This window comes from Oryx dammah, unplaced genomic scaffold, assembly GCF_014754425.2.
Source record: "Oryx dammah isolate SB20612 unplaced genomic scaffold, SCBI_Odam_1.1 HiC_scaffold_2, whole genome shotgun sequence".
Lineage (NCBI taxonomy): Eukaryota > Metazoa > Chordata > Mammalia > Artiodactyla > Bovidae > Oryx > Oryx dammah.
In genome coordinates, this window is record NW_024070186.1 from 5260089 (window position 1) to 5282111 (window position 22023).

The 22023-nt window shown below is 42.5% G+C and overlaps 1 protein-coding gene across 1 annotated transcript in view; it reads left to right on the forward strand.

The window, feature by feature from the left end:
* The window catches only part of LOC120859354 (collagen alpha-4(VI) chain-like), a 104585-nt gene that overhangs the window by 1049 nt on the left and 81513 nt on the right, over window positions 1-22023 (forward strand). Inside the window, 5 exon segments of the mRNA XM_040235499.1 lie at window positions 10192-10319; window positions 10557-10835; window positions 16562-16761; window positions 17959-18567; window positions 20562-21191. Coding sequence (XP_040091433.1) covers window positions 10192-10319; window positions 10557-10835; window positions 16562-16761; window positions 17959-18567; window positions 20562-21191 — 1846 coding nt within the window.

Genomic DNA, 22023 nt, shown 5'->3' on the forward strand with positions numbered 1-22023 from the left:
ACCCTCCAGCAAGTTGCTCTGATAGGATGCACACCCCCGTGCAAACACATCCTCTGCAAAGAGACCTGCAGCTCAGCCTTCCAGGGCCTGTGGCTCTTGCCTAAGTTTCTCAGATGGTCCTTGTTCACTATCTCTCAGCCACAGAAGGAGTAACTGCTTTCTGCAAAATTGCTACTATAAGCAGATAGGTTAGGGGGTGTCCCCAGACAAAGAGAACAAGGAATGGTTTTCTTGACATAAGAGAAGTCATTTTTGGCCCAAGTCATTTTATAATCAAAGCCTGGTCTCACTGTGTGCCCTTGAACATATCTTAGTAATTAACGATCTTAAGGGAACAAAGGCATGCAGGAACAGAAAAAAGGCAGCCAAACAATAGTACAGTGATAAATCAGAATCCTAGTGCCTCCTAAAAGGATATTCATAAAAATATATCTTTGATTGGAGAAACAGAGACCCCACACACAGGTGGAGGATGGAAGATGACATTGATCCTCCTTACTTCAGTTAACTAAAGCCTGGACTCTTGCCAGCCTTTGCCAAAATTCTATGCTGAATTCTCCTCTGCTCAAGCCCCTTCATGAATATACACGTACCCTGAGCTTAACACTTCCCCAGTTTTGCTGTTCAGGGAGACACTGCTTTGGGAAAGATCTTTGGTATTCTCCTTGCTTGCTGCAACTAATAAATTCTTCCTTCTCCTGCTCTTTGGTTTGGTTATGCCTATTGGCTCGAGACCCACCAAGAGGCAAACCCAGTTTTTGGTTAACACTATGTCTGTAGGACTGAGAACCCTTAAAAATTGTCTTTTAGTAGTTTACCATCTATTAAGAGCTAGCATTTCATCACATTTAATTTTCCTATTCAGATTATTGGTATGCTTTCTATCTCCTAGTAACTTCTATCTCATAATTTAAACAAATTTTTTCTTATACAATGTAGTTAAGTATGCCAACTGATTGTAGGATCTGTGACAAAGAAAGAATTGTTTATGTTGTTTCCAGCAAAGGAAGTAACAAGTTCTTGGGACTAGGTGATAGGTGATAGGATCCTAATTGTTTTCATAATTATGGCATCCACTTTGCTGACATCTAAAATAGCACTCACAATCTCTTTCTGGGTAGCCACTTAAAAGTGTCTCCACTCTACAAATTCCCAAAGGTGTGCTGATTAAAAAACAAAGAAACCACAACCTAAAAGTTGAAGATTATATTTTATTTGGTGGACTTTTTGAGGACTTAAGCCCGGGAGACAGTCTCACAGATGGCTCTGAGGGAACTGCTCTGAAGAGGTAAGGAAGAAGCCAGGATGCATAGGATTTTGGCAACAAAATTCAGGTAGTTGTAACATCAAAAGATTACTATTAATTAAAGAAAAACCAGACATTTCAAGTTAATGAATTTAGTGCTTTCCTATGTATATGAAGATGCAAGAGTGGCCTCACTGAAGTCATCTTTTGATATGTATCTCAGCTACCTGGAGCCAGTATCCTGCTCTTCTCCAATCTGAATCCTCTCAGGGTACACAGTCAGGGCAGGCTGCAGTGGCTGCTGGCTTGATGGCTTGACGGCCTCAGCATCCTTTGTTTATTGACATGGCTGCTCACCTTCTTTGTCCACATGTGAAATGTGTCGTGATATCAAATTCAGGATCTCAAACTGACTTATTCAGTAGAAACTGAAAATATGAGTGTTTCCCCATTTTCCCAGAGTAATTATATTTTGCTATAGCAGATATTCCTATTGTCTAATCAATTGCAATTGTGTTGGTTTATACACAATTTTTCCTAGGCAAGGGGAGCCAGGTTATATAAGCAGAATTAAAAACCTCAGCAGGAAACAAAAGACAAAGCTCTCAGATGGCTACTACCCAGGTGGAAGCCTTTTGAGCTCCATCTGAAGCAAATTGACAATGAACGCCTGCATGACTTGCACCCTGCTTGATGGCTGTACCTCTTTCTCTGCTGACCCTACGTAAGAGCAGCCACTGGCTCAGACAATGGAGAGAGCCCCTGCTTGTCTCAGAATGCCATCCAGAATCCCCACATGGTGTGTTTGTGCATTTACCAATATCTTCCAAGGCAGCCTCTAGACATCAGGGAAAACTGCCAAGGTGATTATTTCAAGGGAACAATGATCTCTTTTGTAGGGCTTTGGTGACAAAGTTGCTTAGGTTCTAAGTAATCCACTCACAAGCATGTTTTCCCCCGTAATTTTTCAGTGCTTAGTTTTTCAGAATGCCAGTTTTGCCAGAAACATGAATTATGTGTAGAAGGAACACATACTGTATAGTAGTAGAAGTAATACATTTTATAACAAGTGCTAGAGAGGCTGTGAAGAGAGGGGAACCCTCCTACACTCTTGACAGGAATGCAAATTGGTGCGGCCTCTATGGAAAATAGTACGGAGATTCCTCAAAAAACTAAAAGTAGAGTTACCACATGATCCAGCAGTTTTGCTCCTGGGTGTATTAATATACCTGTGCTGCAAAGAAGAACCAGTTCTGACTCCATTTTGGAAATGTTTCTTTGAGTTGCTTTTCGTTGCTGTTGTTACTATAATCATACATAATGACCTGTCTCAGAGGACCCTTTTTCTTAAGAAAAAGAAATGCAAAAAGGAAAAATGGTTCTCTGAGGAGGCCTTACAAACAGCTGAGAAAAGAAGAGAAGTGAAAGACAAAGGAAAAAAGGAAAGACATACCCATCTGAATGCAGAGTTCCAAAGAGCGGCAAAGAGAGGTAAGAGGCCTTCTTAAGTGAACATTGTAAAGAAATAGAGGAAAACAATAGAACGGGAAAGACTAGAGATCTCTTCAAGAAAATTAGAGATACCAAGGAAACATTTCATGCAAAGATGGGCACAATAACATACTGTTAACATACCTAACATATCATTAGGTCCACATGGTATGGACCTAACAGAAGCAGAAGATATTAAGAAGAGGTGGCAAGAATACACAGAAGAACCTCCCTCCCATCTCCCTCCCCATCTCACCCCTCTAGGTTGATACAGAGCCCCTGTTTGAGTTTCCTGGGCCATACAGCAAATTCCCGTTGGCTATCTATTTTACATACGGTAATGTAAGTTTCCCTGTTGCTCTTTCCATACATCTCACCCTCTCCTCCCCTCCCCATGCCATAAGTCTATTCTCTATGTCTGTTTCTCCACTGCCGCCCTGTAAATAAATTCGTCAGTACAATTCTTCTAGATTTGTGTTAGAATATGATATTTAGCGATCTCTTGCTGACGAACTTCACTCTGTATAATAGGTTCTAATTTTATCCACTTCTTCAGAACTGACTCAAATGTGTTCATTTTTATGGCTGAGTAATATGCCATTGTGTATATATCACAACTTCAAAAGGGAAGGGATATATGAATACCTATGGCTGATTCATGTTGAGGTTTGACAGAAAACAGCAAAATTCTGTAAAGCAATTATCCTTCAGTAATAAATAAATTTAAAAAATGAAAACAAAAAAAGAATACACAGAACTGTATAAAAAAGGTCTCAATGACCTTGATGACCACGGTGGTGTGATCAGTCACCTAGAGTCAGACATCCAGGAGTGAGAAGTCAAGTGGGCTTTAGGAATCATTACTATGAACAAAACTAGTGGAGGTGGTGGAATTCCAGTTGAGCTATTTCAAATCCTAAAAGATGATGCTGTGAAAGTGCTGCACTCAACATGCCAGCAAATTTGGAAAAAGCAGTGGCCACAGGACTGGAAAAGGTCAGTTTTCATTCCAATCCCAAAGAAAGGCAATGCCAAAGAATGCTCAAACTGACATCCAGTTGTGCTCATTTCACATGCTAGTGAGTAATGCTCAAAATCCTTCAAGCTAGGCATTAACAATATGTGAACTGAGAACTTCCAGAGGTATACACTGGATTTAGTAAAGGCAAAGGAACCAGAGATCACATTGTCAACATGCATTTGATCATAGAAAAAGCAAGGGAATTCCAGAAAACCATCTACTTCTGCTTTATTTACTACACTAAAGCCTTTGACTGTGTGGATCACAACAGACTGGAAAATTCTTAAAGAGATGGAAATACCAGACCACCTTACCTGTCTCCTTAGAAACCTCATGCAGGCCAAGAAGCAACAGTTAGAACTGGACATGGAACGACGAACTGACTCAAAATTGCAAAAGGAGGACATCAAGGCCATACATTGTCACCCTGCTTCTTTAACTTATATGCAGAGTACATCATGCGAAATGCTGGACTGGAAGTTCAAGCTGAAATCAAGATTGCAGGAGAAATATCAATACCCTCAGATATGCAGAGGACACCATCGTTATGGCGGAAAACAGAGAGGAGCTAAAGAGCATCTTGATGAGGGTGAAAGAGGAGAGTGAAACTCAACATTCAAAACTCTAACACCAAGGCATCTGGGCCCATCACTTCATGGCCAACAGATGGGGGAAGAGTGGAAACAGTGACAGATTTCATCTTCTTGGGCTCCAAAATCCCTGCAGATGGTGACTGCAGCTGTGAAATTAAAAGACATGTGTTCCTTTGAAGAAAAGATGTGACAAACCTAAACAGCATATTAAAAAGCAGAGACATCATTTTGCTGACAAAGGTCTGTCTAGTCAAAGCTATGCTTTTTCCAGTAGTCATGTATGGTGTGAGAGCTGGACCTTAAAGAAGGGTGAGCACTGAAGAATTGGTGCTTTTGAACTGTAGTGTTGGAGGATACTCCTTGGACTGCAAGGAGATCAAACCAGTCAAACCTAAGAAAATCAACCCTGAATATTCATTGGAAAGCCTGATACTGAGCAGAGAAGGCAATGGCACCCCACTCCAGTACTCTTGCCTGGAAAATCCCATGGATGGAGGAGCCTGGTGGGCTGCAGTCCATGGGGTTGCGAAGAGTCAGACATGACTGAGGGACTTCACTTTCACTTTTCAATTACATGCATTGGAGAAGGGAGTGGCAACCCACTCCAGTGTTCATGCCTGGAGAATGCCAGGGACAGGGGAGCCTGGTGTGCTGCCGTCTATGGGGTCACACAGAGTCGGACATGACTGAAGCGACTTAGCAGCAGCAGCAACAGATTGATGCTGTAGCTGAAGCTGCAATACTTTGGCCACCTGATTCAAAGAGCTGATTTATTTGAAAAGACCCTGATGCTGGGAAAGATTGAGGGCAGGATAAGAAGGGGGTAACACTGGGATGACCCAGAGGGATGGTACAGGGAGGGAGGTGGTAGGGGGGTTCAGGATGGGGAACACATGTACACCTGTGGTGGATTCATGTTGATGTAAACTCCAGTTTACTCAGACTCATGTCAGTCAAGTCAGTGATACCATCCAACCATCTCATCCTCTGTCTTCCCCTTCTCTTCCCACCTTCAATCTTTCCCAGCATCAGGGTCTTTTCCAATGAGTGTGTTCTTTACATCAGTCCTTCCAATCAACAATCAGGACTGATTTCCTTTAGGATGGACTGGTTGGATCTCCTTGCAGTCCAAGGGACTCTCAAGAGTCTTCCTCAACACCACAGTTTAAAAGCATCATTTCTTTGGTGCTCAGCTTTCCTTATAGTCCAACTCTCACATCCATACATGAATATTGGAAAAACCATAGCTTTGACTAGATGGACCTTTATTGGCAAAGTAATGTCTCTGCTTTTCAATATGCTGTCTAGGTTGGTCATGACTTTTCTTCCAAGGAGCAAGTATCTTTTAATTTCACAGCTGCAGTCACCATCTGCCGTGATTTTGGAGCCCCCCAAATAAAGTCATTACTTCCCTTGCTTCCCCATCTATTTACCATGAAGTGATGGGACCAGATGCCATGATCTTAGTTTTCTGGTTGAGTTTTAAGCCAACTTTTTCACTCTCCACTTTCACTTTCATCAAGAGGCTTTTTAGTTCCTCTTCACTTTCTGCCATAAGGGTGGTGTCATCTGCATGTCTGAGGTTATTGATATTTCTTCCGGCATCTTGATTCCAGCTTGTGCTTCATCCAGTCCAGCGTTTCTCATGATGTACTCTGCATAGAAGTTAAATAAGCAGGGTGACAATATGTATTTGATGTACTCCTTTCCTGATTTGGAACCAGTCTGTTGTTCCATGTCCAGTTCTGTTTCTTCTTGACCTGCATACAGATTTCTCAGGCAGCAGGTCAGGTGGTCTGGTATCCCCATCTCTTTCAGAATTTTCCACAGTTTATTGTGATCCACACAGTCAAAGGCTTTGGCATAGTCAATAAAGCAGAAATAGATGTTTTTCTAGAACTCTCTTGCTTTTTCGATGATCCAGTGGATGCTGGCAATTTGATCTCTAGTTCCTCTGCTTTTGCTAAATCCAGCTTGAACATCTGGAAGTTCATGGTTCATGTACTGTTGAAGCCTGGCTCGAAGAATTTTAAGCATTAGTTTGCTAGCATGTGAGATGAGTGCAATTGTGCAGTAGTTTGAGCATTCTTTGGCATTGCCTTTTTTGGGATTGAAATGAAAACTGACCTTTTCCAGTCCTGTGGCCACTGCTGAGTTTTCCAAATTTGATAGCATATTGAATGCAACACTTTCACAGCATCATCTTTTAGGATTTGAAATAGCTCAACTGGAATCCCATCACCTCCACTAGCTTTGTTTGTAGTGATGCTTTCTAAGGCCCACTTGCCTTCACACTCCAGGATGTCTGGCTCTAGATGAGTGATCACACCATCGTGATTATCTGGGTAGTTAAGATTTTTTTGTACAGTTCTTCTGTGTATTCTTGCCACCTCTTCTTAATATCTTCTGCTTCTGTTAGGTCCATACCATTTCTATCCTTTATTGAGCCCATCTTTGCATGAAATGTTCCCTTGGTATCTGTAATTTGCAGCCAAAGATGGAGAAGCTCTATACAGTCAGCAAAACAAGACTGGGAGCTGACTGTGGCTCAGATCATGAGCCTTATTGCCAAATTCAGTCTTAAATTGAAGAAAGTAGGGAAAACCACTAGACCATTCAGGTATGACCTAAATCAAATCCCTTACGATTGATTATACAGTGGAAGTGAGAAATAGATTTAAGGGACTAGATCCAATAGACAGAGTGCCTGAAGAAGTATGGAAGGAGGTTTGTGACATTGTGTAGGAGGGCAGGGATCAAGACCATCCCCAAGAAAAAGAAATGCAAAAAGGCAAAATGGCTGTCTGATGAGGCCTTACAAATATCTGCGTAAAGAAGAGAAGCGAAAAGCAAAGGAGAAAAGGAAAGACATACTCATTTGAATGCAGAGTTCCAAAGAATAGCAAGGAGAGATAAGAAAGCCTGCCAAATCTTGGCCCTTCCCAGAGATGTTTTGCGAGACTGAAGACCCTTTTCACTTTACTTCCTCACTGCCTCTCCCTCTGTGTTCTGCCTTTTGACTTTAGTCCCTCATTGCTTCTCTCTCTCTGACTCTATAAAAGAACCTGGCATCCAGACCCCAGCAAGGTGGTTGTTTTGAGACACTAGGATGATGTCTTCTTAGTCAGCTGGCTTTCCAAATAAAGCCCTTTTCGTTGCCTCAGCACTCATCTCTCAGGTTCATTGACGTGTCATGTGACGGGCAGAGCAAGCTTGGACTTGGTAACATTTATACAAAATTATAATTAAAAACATACATGCACCCCAATGTTCACAGTGATAGAGACAGAATAAAGGGACGATGTGTGTGATTTAATAGTTAATCCCACGAGGGGATTGTAAGGAAAGAAAAAGTGGGGAAACCCTGTAAGTTAATGATTACCCAAGAAAGCAGGCTTGCTTAACCACAAAACCAAGCAGATTTGCTCAGCAGCAAAACCACGCAACAGAAGCATGAAACATGCCCCAAAGCAATGAAGCGACAGTGGTCTGAGACCCACATCGTTCGCAGTGAGCTCAGTAAGTTAATCATCCCCAGGGCACGGTTCTCTGCATGCATTAAAAACAGAAGTATAAGCAAAGGGTGAGATTATACTAGAACCTGAGATGATTTACCATTTATAGTATATGTCACCGCCTTTTTGTTCATTTCCACTGTGCCATGACAGTCCACACTTGATTACATAGGGACAAGAAAACTCCCCTGCTTGACACGAAGGAAGAGCTGACAATAGAGTCATGATATTCTACTCGAGGTGAGGAAGAAGGTGGTCTTTCCCCCAGCCTACTTTTCCTTGGACTTTAAAGCTGTAGCCCACTAAGTTCTCAGGTGCGTTCCCCTCTTTTACGCCCACTTGCACGTCCCACAACATCCTAGTCTAATAAATCACTTATCTATCACTTTGCTTCTTGGCAAACTCTTTCTGCACTGAGACTGGAGCTCATCAAAGTCCCGCTGTCCTCGAAACACCACCTAGCGGTATCAGTAACAACACTATTTATGATAGCCAAGACATGGAAGCAACCTAAGTGTCCATCCACAGATGAATGGATACATAGTGGAATACTACTCAGACATAAAAAGGAATGAAATAATGCTGTCTGCAGCAACATGTATAAGACCTGGAGATTATCATACTAAGTGAAGTAAGTCAGAAAGAGAAAGACAGATATCGTATGACATCACTTATATGTTGTATCTAAAATATGATGCTGAACTTACGTATGAAAGAGAGACTCACAGACATAGAGAACAGATTTGTGGTTGCTAAGGGGGAAGATATGGGGAAGGATTGGGGGTTTGGGTTTAGCAGACGCAAACTGTTATATATAGGATGAATAAATAGCAATGCTCTATTGTATGGCAGAGAACTATATTCTGTATCCTGCAATAAACCATAATAGAAAAGAATATGAAAAAGAATATATGTGTGTATATATGAATCACTTTGTTGTATGACAGAAATAAACACAACATTGTAAGTCAACTATGCTTCAATAAAATAAATTTTTTAAAAGTAGCAAAATTTATCAGTTTACAATTTTAACTACCGGATAATATAATTTCTAATCACACAGAAGTGAGGACACCTAATGTGGACAAGATTGCCTACCTTTGGTATGTTAACAAAATTCTCCATCTCAGTGAGTCATCATCTAGTTTTTTTTTTCTTGTCTCCCCGTGTCCTGGTACATTGCATGGTTGTGGACTTGTACACGGCTTTTCAGGAAGGAACCAGATAACAGAGGAAAATGTACTCTCAACAGAGGTGGTGTTCCTTTAATATTTGTTGACTTGATTTTTTTTTTTTAAATAATCGTCCAGAATTCACTTCTAAATAAAAGGGAAAGAATAGGCAGAGAAAAATGCTTTTTTTCTTCTCACATTTAAACTTTCTAGGAAATCAAGCTTTCTTCAAGACCCAAGCAAATATCCTTGGTATAAGATGAATATGTGAAATTTGTACATATCTGCCAGCATCTCACTGTTTAAGCTGTTTCTGAAGGTTAGATAATTCTATTTTTGTATACAATATTTTATCAACATCAGTTGATTCCAGATACTATGCAAGGTGAGAGGAATACAATGTGGAAAACACAGGCTCTACTCTAAAGATGCTCACGGTTTTGTGGAAGCAGACAGACATTTAAGCAAACAGTTGTATCAAAGAGTACCAAATGTGAGGTTAGAAGTATTGAATGGGAGCATATGCATAGCAGAAGTTACTGACTTAATGATGGTAAGAAGATGAGTCAGGGAAGGTTTTTCAGAGGTGATATTTGAGCTGCAGAGGGGTACACCTGGGAAGCAAGAAAGGTTTTTTAGTAGAGAGAACAAGATGTGTGAATGCAGAGAGAAACTGCAAAGCGAGTCAACGTCATTTCAAAAGAATGCAGGGAATGCCTGTGAACAGTGGACAAGCAGCGGGAGGCAAGGCCAGTGGCAGGGACTGGATCACGGGAGACCTCGCTTGGTGTTTAAAGGAAATTGGGCTTCATTCTATGGAAGAAACAATAAACTAAAGACTGCGTGTGTGCTTCAGTTGTGTCTGACTCTTTACGATTGTACGGACTGTAGCCCGCCAGGCTCCTCTGTCCAGGGAACTCTCCAGACAAGAATACTAAAGTTGGTTTCCATGCCCTCCTGCAGGGGATCTTCCTGACCCAAGGATCAAACCCCAGTCTCCTGCATTGACAGACTGGGTTCTTTACCATAAGCGCTGCCCAAAGTGGAGACTAGATAGATGATCTTAGGGGGGTATATACTGCTTCAGGAGTATTGTGAATACCATGCAATTAGATGCAAAATTCTGTTGACTTTTATTTTCCCTGAAATACAGTCCATAATTTTTGAGATCCCCAAAGAGGTCCACGACCACCTCCTCCCGCTGGACAGCATTCGGCCGCCCTCAGAGCGCAACGGCTGGGTTACCCACGTAGGCAGCAGTGTCGCCGACGGTTCTGCCCGGTGACGGAAGTAGAAACGAAGGGGACAGTGGCGTGTCAGGTGGCCGCACCGTCGTGAGTCTGCGGAAGCAAGCCCAAGTTTGCTATCTGGTAATGACCTGCCTATGGGATCAGGGCTGCCCAGGCGGTGCTAGTGGTAAAGAACCCGCCTGCCGATGCGGGAGGCGTAAGCGACTCGGGGTCGGGAAGCTCCCCTGGGCGCGGGCGTGGCCACCTACTCCGGTGTTCTTGCCGGGAGAAGCCCACGGACCGGGCAGCCTGGAGAGCCACAGGCCGCGAGGCGGCGCAGAGTCGAGCACGACCGAAGCGGCGTGCGCAGTGATTTACCCCGCAGAAGGGAAGCGGCGAAGGGCCGGTGTGGCGGCGCTCCTGCCTCAGACCTTCAGAAGGAAGCAGTGCTGTTGATTCGCTCTGTGATTCCACGCTTTCCCTTCGTCACCAGCACTCCCCAGCCTCTGTTTGGGACAGACGTCTCCTCTTCGGAAGCACCTGAAATGTGCCTGGTCCAGACTGAGACGTGCTGCATCATACAATTTATACCGTATCTCAAAGACAGCACAAAAGAGAAAGCAAGATATCTCATTATTTTTCTACTGATGACATGTTGAAATAACATGCTAAATATATTGGATTCAATAAAATATATTTAAAAATTCAGCTTCACCGGTTTTGTTTCTTTTTAAAATATTTGTTCTACGGAACATTATGCTTACTAGAAAATTTAGAATTACACATGTGGCTGATGAAATAAATTTTTACACTTTGAGGTATGGGGAAGTCATTTTGGTTTATATATGATTTAACTAAAATTTTATGGTAACTTAAGCAGGCTGTTTGTGGCCTATCAAACATACATTACACATCTGCTTTAATTTTTTTATTCACTCATTTATTTATTCAAAGACATAATAGCATAAATAATACTAAAATTGCATGCATTCAGTAGAAACTAAGACAATATTGTAAAGTAACTATACTCTAATAAAAATTAATTTAAAAAATAAAACTAGCCAAAAGCATAAAAATTATATGAATTTTGAAGAAATTGTTAATTGAGAAGAAGCACTTTCTCTTGAAAAGAGATACAATAAATGTGGGGACTATACAATAAATTCAAACAAAGGATTTTTTTTTTCCTGCAGCAATAAGGAAAATAATTGATGTTCATAAAACATGGTAGAAACCGATAGAGAGGTTCAGATTAAATAACTGACTTAGAGGAATGAAAATTTACTCTTCTTGGGAAAAGTGATAACAGTCAGGTAGAAAAAGAGAAAATGATACAGCTTCCTGGTGTGAAAATTAGTCATTTTCTGAATCATCTCTTTCAAGCCAGTTAAATTTGGATTTGACTACAGAATTCACAGGGTTGCAGAGAGTAAAGCACGTGCCGGGCGCGTGCGCGCACACACATACAATCTGGGGATTTTAGCAGTTATAATTTGGCCACTTCATTATTTTTGCTGCTTTAATTATTAAAGAAGATTGAACACTGACCAGAAATAAAGAACAGATTAAATGCCTCCCTTCCTGGGATACAATGCTGGTCTTCCTTTGATGATAAGACTCCCTTCCCAGGTACCAAGGTCATGCTGACTCTCTGGGTGCAGCTGGTCTGTTTTTTTTTTTTTTTTTAAACCTTTAAGGAATGAATCCTTGACTTGTTTGATGTTCTTTTTCTGACAAGATATACCATACTTCTCTGGAGCAGTTCCTCAGAGTTATCTGAGAGGCTGTATCCCAGGTAGCAGTTCTCAGTTTGGTGCATAAATAACTTTTATTTTCCTGTTAGATTGCTTACTGATTATTTCCATCAACATGGCTAATATATTTTTGTTGGCAGCATTATCCTAAGACTTTCCATCAGTGCATTTCAGACTGGAACATTTGCTTCTCAAGCAGTATGTTGGCGGTGTTCTGTTCATATGTCACATGTTGGGTTCTCAGGGAATCTCGGGAAAGGAGAGGGTGGGTCAGATTGAGAGACGAGCATTGAAGTGTATGCGCTGCCGTGTGTGAGTGAGGCAGCTAGTGGGGAGCTGCCGTGCAGCACGGGGCACTCAGCCCAGGCTCTGTGATGACCTGCAGGGGTGGGATGGGGAGGCAGGAGGGAGGCTCAGGAGGCAAGGGATATATGTGTACTTACGGCTGATTCCCTGGTGGCTCAGACAGTAGAGAATCTGCCTGCCATGCAGGAGACACTTGTTCGATCCCTGGGTCAGGAAGATCCCCTGGAGAAGGGAATGGTGACCCACTCCAGTATTCTTGCCTGGAGAATCCCATGGACAAAAGAGCTGGAGGGCTACAGTCCATGGGGTCGCAAAGAGTCGGGCACGCCTGAGCTACTAACACTATGGCTGATTCACCACGTAGCTGAGTGGCAGAAACCAACTCAACATTGTAAAGCAATTATCCTCTCATTAAAGATGAATTTAGAAAAATGAAAAAATGAGAGGTTGAAATGGACAAAAAGGAACCTTACTTGGAAAGTTAGTGAGAGAGAGTGGGAGGAATAAAGCCTGGGAAGGAGAGCTGTCTGCCTGCCATGCAGGCCTGACAATAGCTGTTCAGTCTCATGGGGACTCCCAGCAAGCACTGCCCTGGGGGTGTGTCCCGCTTTGGGCACACGTGGCCAGGCTTGGTATTGCTGCCTTGCTAGGTTATTGGCTGGGGGTTTTTCAGGGATGAGCATACTCTGTGCTGAGAACTGAAGCAGATGTGAAAGGGGTTAACATCTGGAGGTCAGCAGCTAGCCATAGCTGGGCATTGAGTTCTTTCTTGGAGCTCTGAGCAGACTATCCCTGTGTTTGCCGAATTATGTTTGTTTTCTTTTAAAATGAAACATGCACACACATACCTTGGAAAGGGATATACAAAGAAAATTCATAATCCCTTGGAAAGTGATATACAAAGAATATTCATAATCCTTTGGAAAGTGATATACAAAGAATATTCATAATCCCTTGGAAAGTGATATACTATGATTCAGACTGCAAAGAATCTGCCTACGATGCACGAGACCTGTGTTCGATCCCTGGGTCAGGAAGATCCCCTGGAGAAGGGAATGGCTACCCAATCCAGTATTCATGTATGGAGAATTCCATCGACAAATGAGCCTGGTGGGTTACAGTCTGTGGGATCTAGAAGAGTTGGACACAACTGAGTGATTAACATACAAATGCAACAAATAAAATATTAATATATATATATATATATCACTTCCCAAAGTCCCCTCCCTCAAGTTCTAGGGATTGCTATAGGAGTCAATAGTCTGAACAATTTCTTATAAAATTTAGTAATAGTCACTATTTTGCTAGTTTATCCAGCTCCAAATTACATATGCCATAAGAATTCTCAAGCTTTAAAAATTTAGTTATAATAATCATTTAGAAAAGTGCACCAGTCTTAATGTGTATACCTCAATAAATGCTTACATTTGTGTGCCCATTTAACTGCACCCAATTTAAAATAGAAAACGTCTCCTACATCCTAGAAGACTCCCCCGTGTCACTGCTTAGGCAGTATCTCCCTTCTCCCAGAAATGAAAGCTATTCTAACTTCATTCGCTGTAAATTAGTTTTACCTGTTATTTGATTTCATGCAGTTGTGTGCTTTTTTAGTCCAGTTTCTTTAACTCATCATTATATCTTAGAGATTTATCCATAGTTTTGGTTTAGCTTTTTAAAACTATGATATTCATTTGTGTGCATATGGGATAATTTATCATTCCATTCTTGGTGCTGTGCCTCCCAGCTTATGGGATCTCAGTTCCCTGACCCGGGACAGAATCAAGGCCCTGGCAGTGAAAGCGCTCAGTCCTAAACCGCTGGTGCTGGTGGTGGTTTAGTCACTCAATTACGTCCGACTCTTGCGACCCCATGGACTGTAGCCTGCCAGGCTTCTCTGTCCGTGGGATTCTCCAGGCAAGAATAGTGGAGTGGCTTGCCATTTCCTTCTCCAGGGGATCTTCCCAACCCAGGGATTAAACCGGGGTCTCCTGAGTTGCAGGCAGATTCTTTACCACTGAGCCACCAGGGAAGGCCCGCCTAACCACTGGACCACCAGAGAACTCTCATCTTAGTAGACATTTGGTTGTTTCCAGTTTTGAGCTGTGATGAATAAAGTTGCTAAGTACATGTTTTTTATACCTGGCTGTTAGTGGACACAAGCACTCATTTCTCCTGGGTAGATATCTGGGAAGGGGATTGCTGAATCAGAAGATATGCATATGATCAGTTTTAAAGACAGTTTTTTAAGATGATTATAGTAATTTACACTCCCACCAGCTACATGTAGGTTCCACTTGCTCCAAATTCTCATCAACACTTCATATTGTCAGCCTTATTAATTTTAGTCATTCCAGTGGGTTCTAATTTAGATTTTTTAGTTCCAAACTCTCCTGATCTAGTCCCAGTGAACGGGTGGCCACGCCACCAACACCGTGGGGTTTAGTTGATCTCTAGCTTTGTGCACTTTTTCCTTTATCAACTTCATGCCCACCTGGGGTGGTGAGATGGGATTAAGGGGTACTTAGCTCTTTTGTGGGCTTCCCTGGTGGCTCAGCTGGTAAAGAATCTGCCTGCCATGCAGGAGACCCCAGTTTGATTCCTGGATCAGGAAGATCCCCTGGCGAAGGGCTAGGCTACCCACTCCAGTATTCTTGGGCTTCCCTGGTGACTCAGACGGTAAAGTATCTGCCTGCAGTGCAGGAGACCTGGTTCGGTCCTTGGGTTGGGAAAATCCCCTGGAGGAGGGCATGGCAACCCACTCCACTATTCTCGCCTGGTGAATCCCCACGGACAGAGGAGCCTGACGGGTTACAGTTCATGGATTTGCAAAGAGTTGGACACGACTGATGGATGAAGCACAGCACAGCTCTTGTGTAAGAACTCTTAGCTCCTCTTTGTCACCCAGTCTCTGTCAGGTGGCTTGCAAGGATTCAAGACTGGCAGACTGACAGTTCCAGAGCAAAGACTGTGGGCACGCTTTCTCCAATTCTAGAAAATTCTCTCGTTAATGTAGATATTAGGAAACTGCCATCACACCGAGGTTTTGTTTATTGGTTTTGTTTATAGGTTTTGCTTACTTAAATTTGACAAATTTAAGTAAATTATTAATATTTTAATTTTATTTTTTATTGAAGGAGAGTCAATTTACAATGCTGTGTTAATTTCAGATGTACGGCCAAGTGCTTTTTATACATACACATGTATATGCTTCTTCAGATTCTTTCCCCTTCTAGTTTATTACGTGATATTGAATACAGTTCCCTATGCTATGTAGCAGATTCTTGTTGGTTGTCTATTTTATGCATAGTAAGCCTAGTAGGTTACAGTCCACGGGGTTGCAAAGAGTCGGACACGACTGAGCGACTTCACCATCACCATAGTGTGCATCTACTAATCTTAAGGAATAAACCAGGAGTTTGGGGGAACGGGCATTTTTGCAGCCTCATGACAGGAAGTGGTGTCTGTTTTTGTTCACCACTGTGTCCCAGGGATCAGTATTTGCTCCTCTCATTGGTGAGACGCCCTGGAATGATGGGAAGGGGTAAAGAAAGCAGGAACTAGCGGCTCAAACCTGGCAGGGTGTGAGATGAATGTAGTCCACAGATGTCTGATATCAGTTCATGGCATTTAGAAATAATTAGAAATAGTTGTGTGTCTAGTTTTTTTTTTGTCTTTTTAATACAATTCATGAGGTTCTCACTGCAAGTACACTGGGGTGGTTTGCCATTCCCTCCTCCAGTGGGTCTTGTTTTGTCAGAACTCTCCAGTATGACTCGCCTGTCTTGGGTGGCCCCATGCAGCATGGCTCATAGCTTCATTTTGTTACGCAAGCCCCACCACCACGACAAGGCAGTGATCTGGAAGACCCAGCAGTGGCCACAGGACTGGAAAAATCATCCCAGTTCCCAAGAAGGGTACTTCTAAAGAATGTTCCAGTGAAGTGAAAGCCACTCAGTTGTGTCTGACTCTTTGCGACCCCACGGACTATATAGTCTATGGAGTTCTCCAGGCCAGAATACTGGAGTGGGTAGCCTTCCCCTTCTCCAGGGGATCTTTGCAACCTAGGGATTGAACCCAGGTTTCCTGCATTGCAGGCGGATTCTTTACCAGCTGAGCCACAGGGGAAGCCCAAGAATACTTTGGTGGGTAGCCTATCCCTTCTCCAGCAGATCTTCCCGATCCAGGAATCAAACCTGGGTCTCCAGCATTGCAGGTGGATTCTTTACCAACTGAGCAATCAGGGAAGCCAAAAAGAATGTTACGGGGTTGTGGTGTATGTGGTAGGGGTCAACGTCCAGGATGTCCGGGAGCTACAAACCATAGCCAGTAAGCTGCTGGAGAAGTTTCTCTTCAACAATGAAAACTACAACATCCTGCAGGATTTCTCAGGAAGCATCCTCCAGACTCTGTGCTTGGCTGTGGAGGGCCAGATCTGAGGTAAGAGGGCTCCCGAAAGGCCAGCATTCCAACTAGGATGCCTGATTCCAGCAGGAACCGTGATACACCGAGCGGGAGGGAATCACTGCATCTCCTGGGGAGACTGCCTGGATGAGCCAGGGCTTGAGGATGGAGCTCTTGTGGGTGGAAAAGAACATGCTATCATACTGTTCAGAGGAGATAGCGTGGGATCCGGAGGCCAGAGACATTTTTTTAAAATCCTGTCTTTGCCACTTGCTTTTTGTGTGAGCATGCCCAGATAGCTTTACTTCTTACACTTCAGATTCCTCATCTGTGCAACCTGGAGATTTATGAGGATTAAAATAGATACAAATGTATAAAGCCTCGAGCACAAAGTAACTGCCCAGCATATGTTAACTTCCCTTGCTTCCTCCATTGGTTGAAGAATAATTTTTTTTTGAAGAGTAAGTTGTTAAAGTTTAATTATTATTCATGTATACATGACTGAGATTATCTCATATCTTGAGTTGCATGTAATATGTAGCTCTATCCAATAAGTGTATTTTAAAGTGCCATAAATTAGGTGTATCAAGCGTTGTTGGCCATAACTAAGAACAGAGAACATCACTTACATTGATACAAATTAAAACAATAACGAAATACCATTTTTCCCTTTTGAGAAAAGCAAAAACTAAAATGCTTTATAGTATTCTTTACTCTGTTGGTGGAATTTGAAGGTGAGACCACCTAGAAAGGGTGATTCCAGAGTTTATCTAGTGGTGAGATTTGGACCTATTGTTTATTATAGTTTCTTGTATTAAAGTAAAACTATAAAATGTTATATATGTAGTGAAAAATACATTATAATGTTAAAAAAAACTAGCCTTTGGTGCAAGTTATACATATGAGTAACATAATTTATAATTAAACTTCTTTCTTTTGTGAATTCAAAACATCCATTATCCTATAGTTAAATTCAATAGTTTTGTAAGCAAGATATTTAATAAAGAAGAAGAATTGAAAGATACTTTAGTCAGAAGAGCAGACAGTATAGGCTATAGGAGGGAGAGAACCTTGTGATAGAGTTTTTCACAGAGGCGATAAAAATGCAATACATACAGTGTTACATAAAAATAATACCTCTCCCTCTTATATGCCCCACAGAAAACCATCCTTGTATTTTCATGACCTGTTTATTTGATGTATCCCCCTTCTCTGGCCCCTCTCTAACTCCACTATCTACTCAGCGCTATGTGGGTGTGGTCTTTCTTGCCGACACCCCACAAAACACATCGCAGACCAATTTCCAGTGGATGCAGAATGTCATCTCTGGAGTGGTGTGCATGCTGGATGTTGGCAGGGACAAGTACCAGAGTGGTCTGGCTCAGTATGCTGGCCAGGGTCACACTGAGTTTTTACTCAACACTTACCAGACCCAGGATGAGACGATGACTCACATTCATGGACACTCTGTGCTCCGGGGAGGCTCCAGGAGGACAGGCAAAGCTCTGAGATACCTTCATCAGACCTTCTTCCAGGAGGCAACGGGAAGCCGGTTTCTCCAGGGCATACCCCAATATGCCGTGGTCATCACTTCAGGCAAATCTGAGGATGAGGTCCACGAAGCTGCGCAGACATTGAGGGAGAAAGGCGTGCAAGTCGTGTCTGTGGGTGTTCAAGACTTTGACAAGAGAGAATTAGAGGCAGTGGGGACCCCACCCCTTGTGTATGATATGCAAGGGCAAGATGGGGTTAGACAGGTAATACAGGATGTGAGTGGGGTGATCCAAGGCACTGGACAGCTTGAGACCAAGCAGGAAGCCAAGACAGAGCCTATAGTAGGTAAGGGTTGGTCACTAGGTGTGTGAGCCACTGGCGGGGGGTAGGGGCACTCATATTACGAAAGTCTGGGGAAAGAGCAGAGAAGGGGGCATTCTGGGTTTCTCGGTTAGTAGACAGGAGGACCATTGGATGGGGAAGAGAAGGAGGCATGGGTTTGCTTCAAGCGCATGCCTTATATTAGTTAACTGTGCTGACAAGGATGCTGCATAAGAAGCCATGCAAAAAGTCAATGGCTGAAAAGAATTATTTGTATTCACAGATCTGCTGGAGGTCAGCTGATCTTCGTTGGGCTCAACTTCGTTGGGCTTTGTTGATCTTGCCTGGGCTTATTCACAGATGAGGATTTGGTTGAGGGTTGGCTGATCTACGTTTGGTTGTGCTCCATAGATGTCACTTTCCTACTGAGATCATTAGGCTAGCCTGCACATATCCTTTCCATGGTAATTACAGAGGTATAAGAGAGAAAACCCGGTTGAAAAAGCATTTTTCAGATCTGCTTTATCATCTAGTAACATTCCCCTGGCAAAAGCAAGTCATATAGCTATGTCATCATTAGTGGAGTAAGAAAGTATATTCCTCTCATGGAAGTGTAGGCAGTGAATATTTCTGAACAATAATCCAATTTGCTTTATGCCTTTTCCAGAAAAAGGAGCATTCAGTCTTCTCTCCTAGAGATCGAATAAAGTCATTCTTTAGGGTTGAATGGCAATCCACTCCAGTGCTATTGCCTGGAAAATCCCATGGACAGAGGAGCCTGATAGGTTACAGTCCATGGGGTCGCAAAGAGTCAGACACGACTGAGTGACTTCACTTTCACTTTCACTTTAGGGTTGACATTCAAGATGCTCAAGGGAGAGGCTAATGACATTTTGGGTGATAGAATTCATAATGTAGAATTGTTCTATACATTGTTGAAAGTCTAACATCCCTGGTCCCTTCCAGTAGCATCCTTGAATGAACCTTATCACAATGCAAAACAACACCAGTTATTTCCAAATGTCCCCTGGGGATGGGTACCATTGTTGGTTAAGAACCACTGAGCCTTATCTCCTGCTAAGCCCGTTTATACATTCTAATTAAAGTCAGATCAGTCCTGGGTGTTCATTGGGAGGACTGATGTTGAAGCTGAAACTCCAATACTTTGGCCACCTGAAGCAAAGAGCTGACTCATTTGAAAAGACCCTGATGTTGGGAAAGATTGAGGGCAGGAGGAGAAGGAAACGACAGAGGATGAGATAGTTGAATGGCATCACTAACTCAATGGACATGAGTTTGAGTGAACTCCTGGAGTTGGTGATGGACAGGGAGGCCTGGCATGCTGCAGATCATGGGGTCACAAAGAGTCAGACACAACTGAGCGACTGAACTGAACTGAACCAGTCAAGCGGAACTACTCAGCATTTGCTACGTATGGGTCATCCTTTCCCACCTCTGTCTCTGCCCTTGGATACATTATACCATCAACCTGAAATGCCCACAGTCAAAACTTTATCCTTTAGGTCTTAAGTTCCCTTATTGCCAGAGCATCCCCACAAGTAGAAGTGATCAATCCCTCCTTTCTCTCAACTGTCATAGAGCTGCCCAGGCCTCTCAAAAGATAATTTGACCCAAGGTTTCCTGAAACCAGAAAAGTGAAGGAAAAAACTAGGCAAGCAAGACTCAGATGCTTCTAATGGACTTAGATGAATTGAAAAATGGTCTTAAAGCACTTTCTTGTGGATATTCGTATATTTACATATTTGACAAGTGATATGAACACATTTTCACGGGGGAAATTTTGAACCCCATGATGTTCTTTGACCATCATGCCAAATGATGGTCATAAAGGCTTCCACCAAATTCTAGTAAGGATGAGTATAAGTTAGTATAAGATATATTATTATTATATATTATATACAGTGTATAAATACAAAGCATAATACTGCCTTTGTATACAGAAAGAGTGTTGTCTTTATTCCTCTGTTCTCATACTAAGCCCTTCTTTCTGTTTCTAGAGTGTCTGACTGCTATCCCGGCTGACTTGGTATTCCTCATTGAGGAATTTAGCAGGGCTCAGCAATCGAATTTCCAGAAAGTTGTCAGTTTCTTAAAGACCACCATCAGATCTCTCAGTGTCCATCTGGATGTCGTCCGGGTTGGCTTGGTCTTCTACAGCGAGGAACAGCGACTTGAGTTTTCTCTGGATGCATTTCAGAATCGAGTCAAGATCTTGGAGCATCTGGACAAACTAACTCACAGGGGAAGAGCAGGACAGAATAAGACTGGTGTTACCTTGGATTTCTTAAGGAATGAGGTTTTCATCCAGGAGAAGGGCAGTCGGTCCCAGCAAGGTGTGCAGCAGGTAGTTGTGGTCATCACGGCAGGCTCCTCCCAGGACAATGTGTCCAGACTGGCTTCCCTCCTCTGTGAGGCGGGGGTGACCATCTATGCAGTGGGCTCCCAGCTCTCCTTGGAGAGCATGGACCTGGAAAAGATAGCATCATATCCCTCTTGGAAGCATGTCATCCACCTGGAATCTTTTTTGCAACTTGCTGTTGTGGGAAGCAAGATTAAGAACCAGCTGTGTCCTGAGCTTGCGGGCAGAAGGGCTTTTGTGTCTGGGATGGGCTTGGCCCTGCAAGAAGGTAGGAACACCTTTTCAAAAAATTTGATTTCTTTAAAATCTTTGTTTGCTCCTGTCACTCACCTCCTCTACCCCTAATCCAAGGAAAGATTATGGAGTCAATTCATTAAAAAACAGAAACAAAACATAAAATCTTTATTTTGATGCCAATAGCAGAAGATGTGAAAGAAAAAGTGGACATTCTTGCCTCCTCCTGTCTTACCCCTCATCCCTTTTAACAAAGAATTTGATGAAAATACATGTATCTTTACAGTAGGAGCTGTAGGGATCAGGGTATGAATTGACCAACTGGTAAGCCACTTAAAGCAGGAGATTATTTCTAAAAAGACACAAGCATTCTTGAATTTTAAAAATTCAGCTTAAAACTTAATAAGTGACCATGACTTTGCCAGTCTTTTGTGTAGGACCAAGGCTTCTTGGATATGAGTCCTGCTGACTGGAGTTCCACACGTCCTCTTCATTAATCATCTGAAAGTGCATTTTCTATAATTTCCAGTCTCACTTTCTTTCATGTGGAAAGAGAACCACTTTGGAAACAATCTGAGTCCAGAAATCCTTATTGATTTTTATGATCACAAAAACACAATCTTCTGTGGTGCCATCTAAAGCACCAACAATGTCTTTGAAAACAACTTGCATTTTTTATTAAAAAAATTTTTTTTTCAATTTTTTTTCTGGCAAATTGTGCATTTCTTTTAAAAAATTTATTTATTTATTTTAATTGGAGGATAATAACTTTATAATATTGTGGTGGGTTTTGCCATGCATCGGCATGAATCACCCATGGGTGTACATGTGGGGGGGGGGGGGGGGGGGGGGGGGGGGGGGGGGGG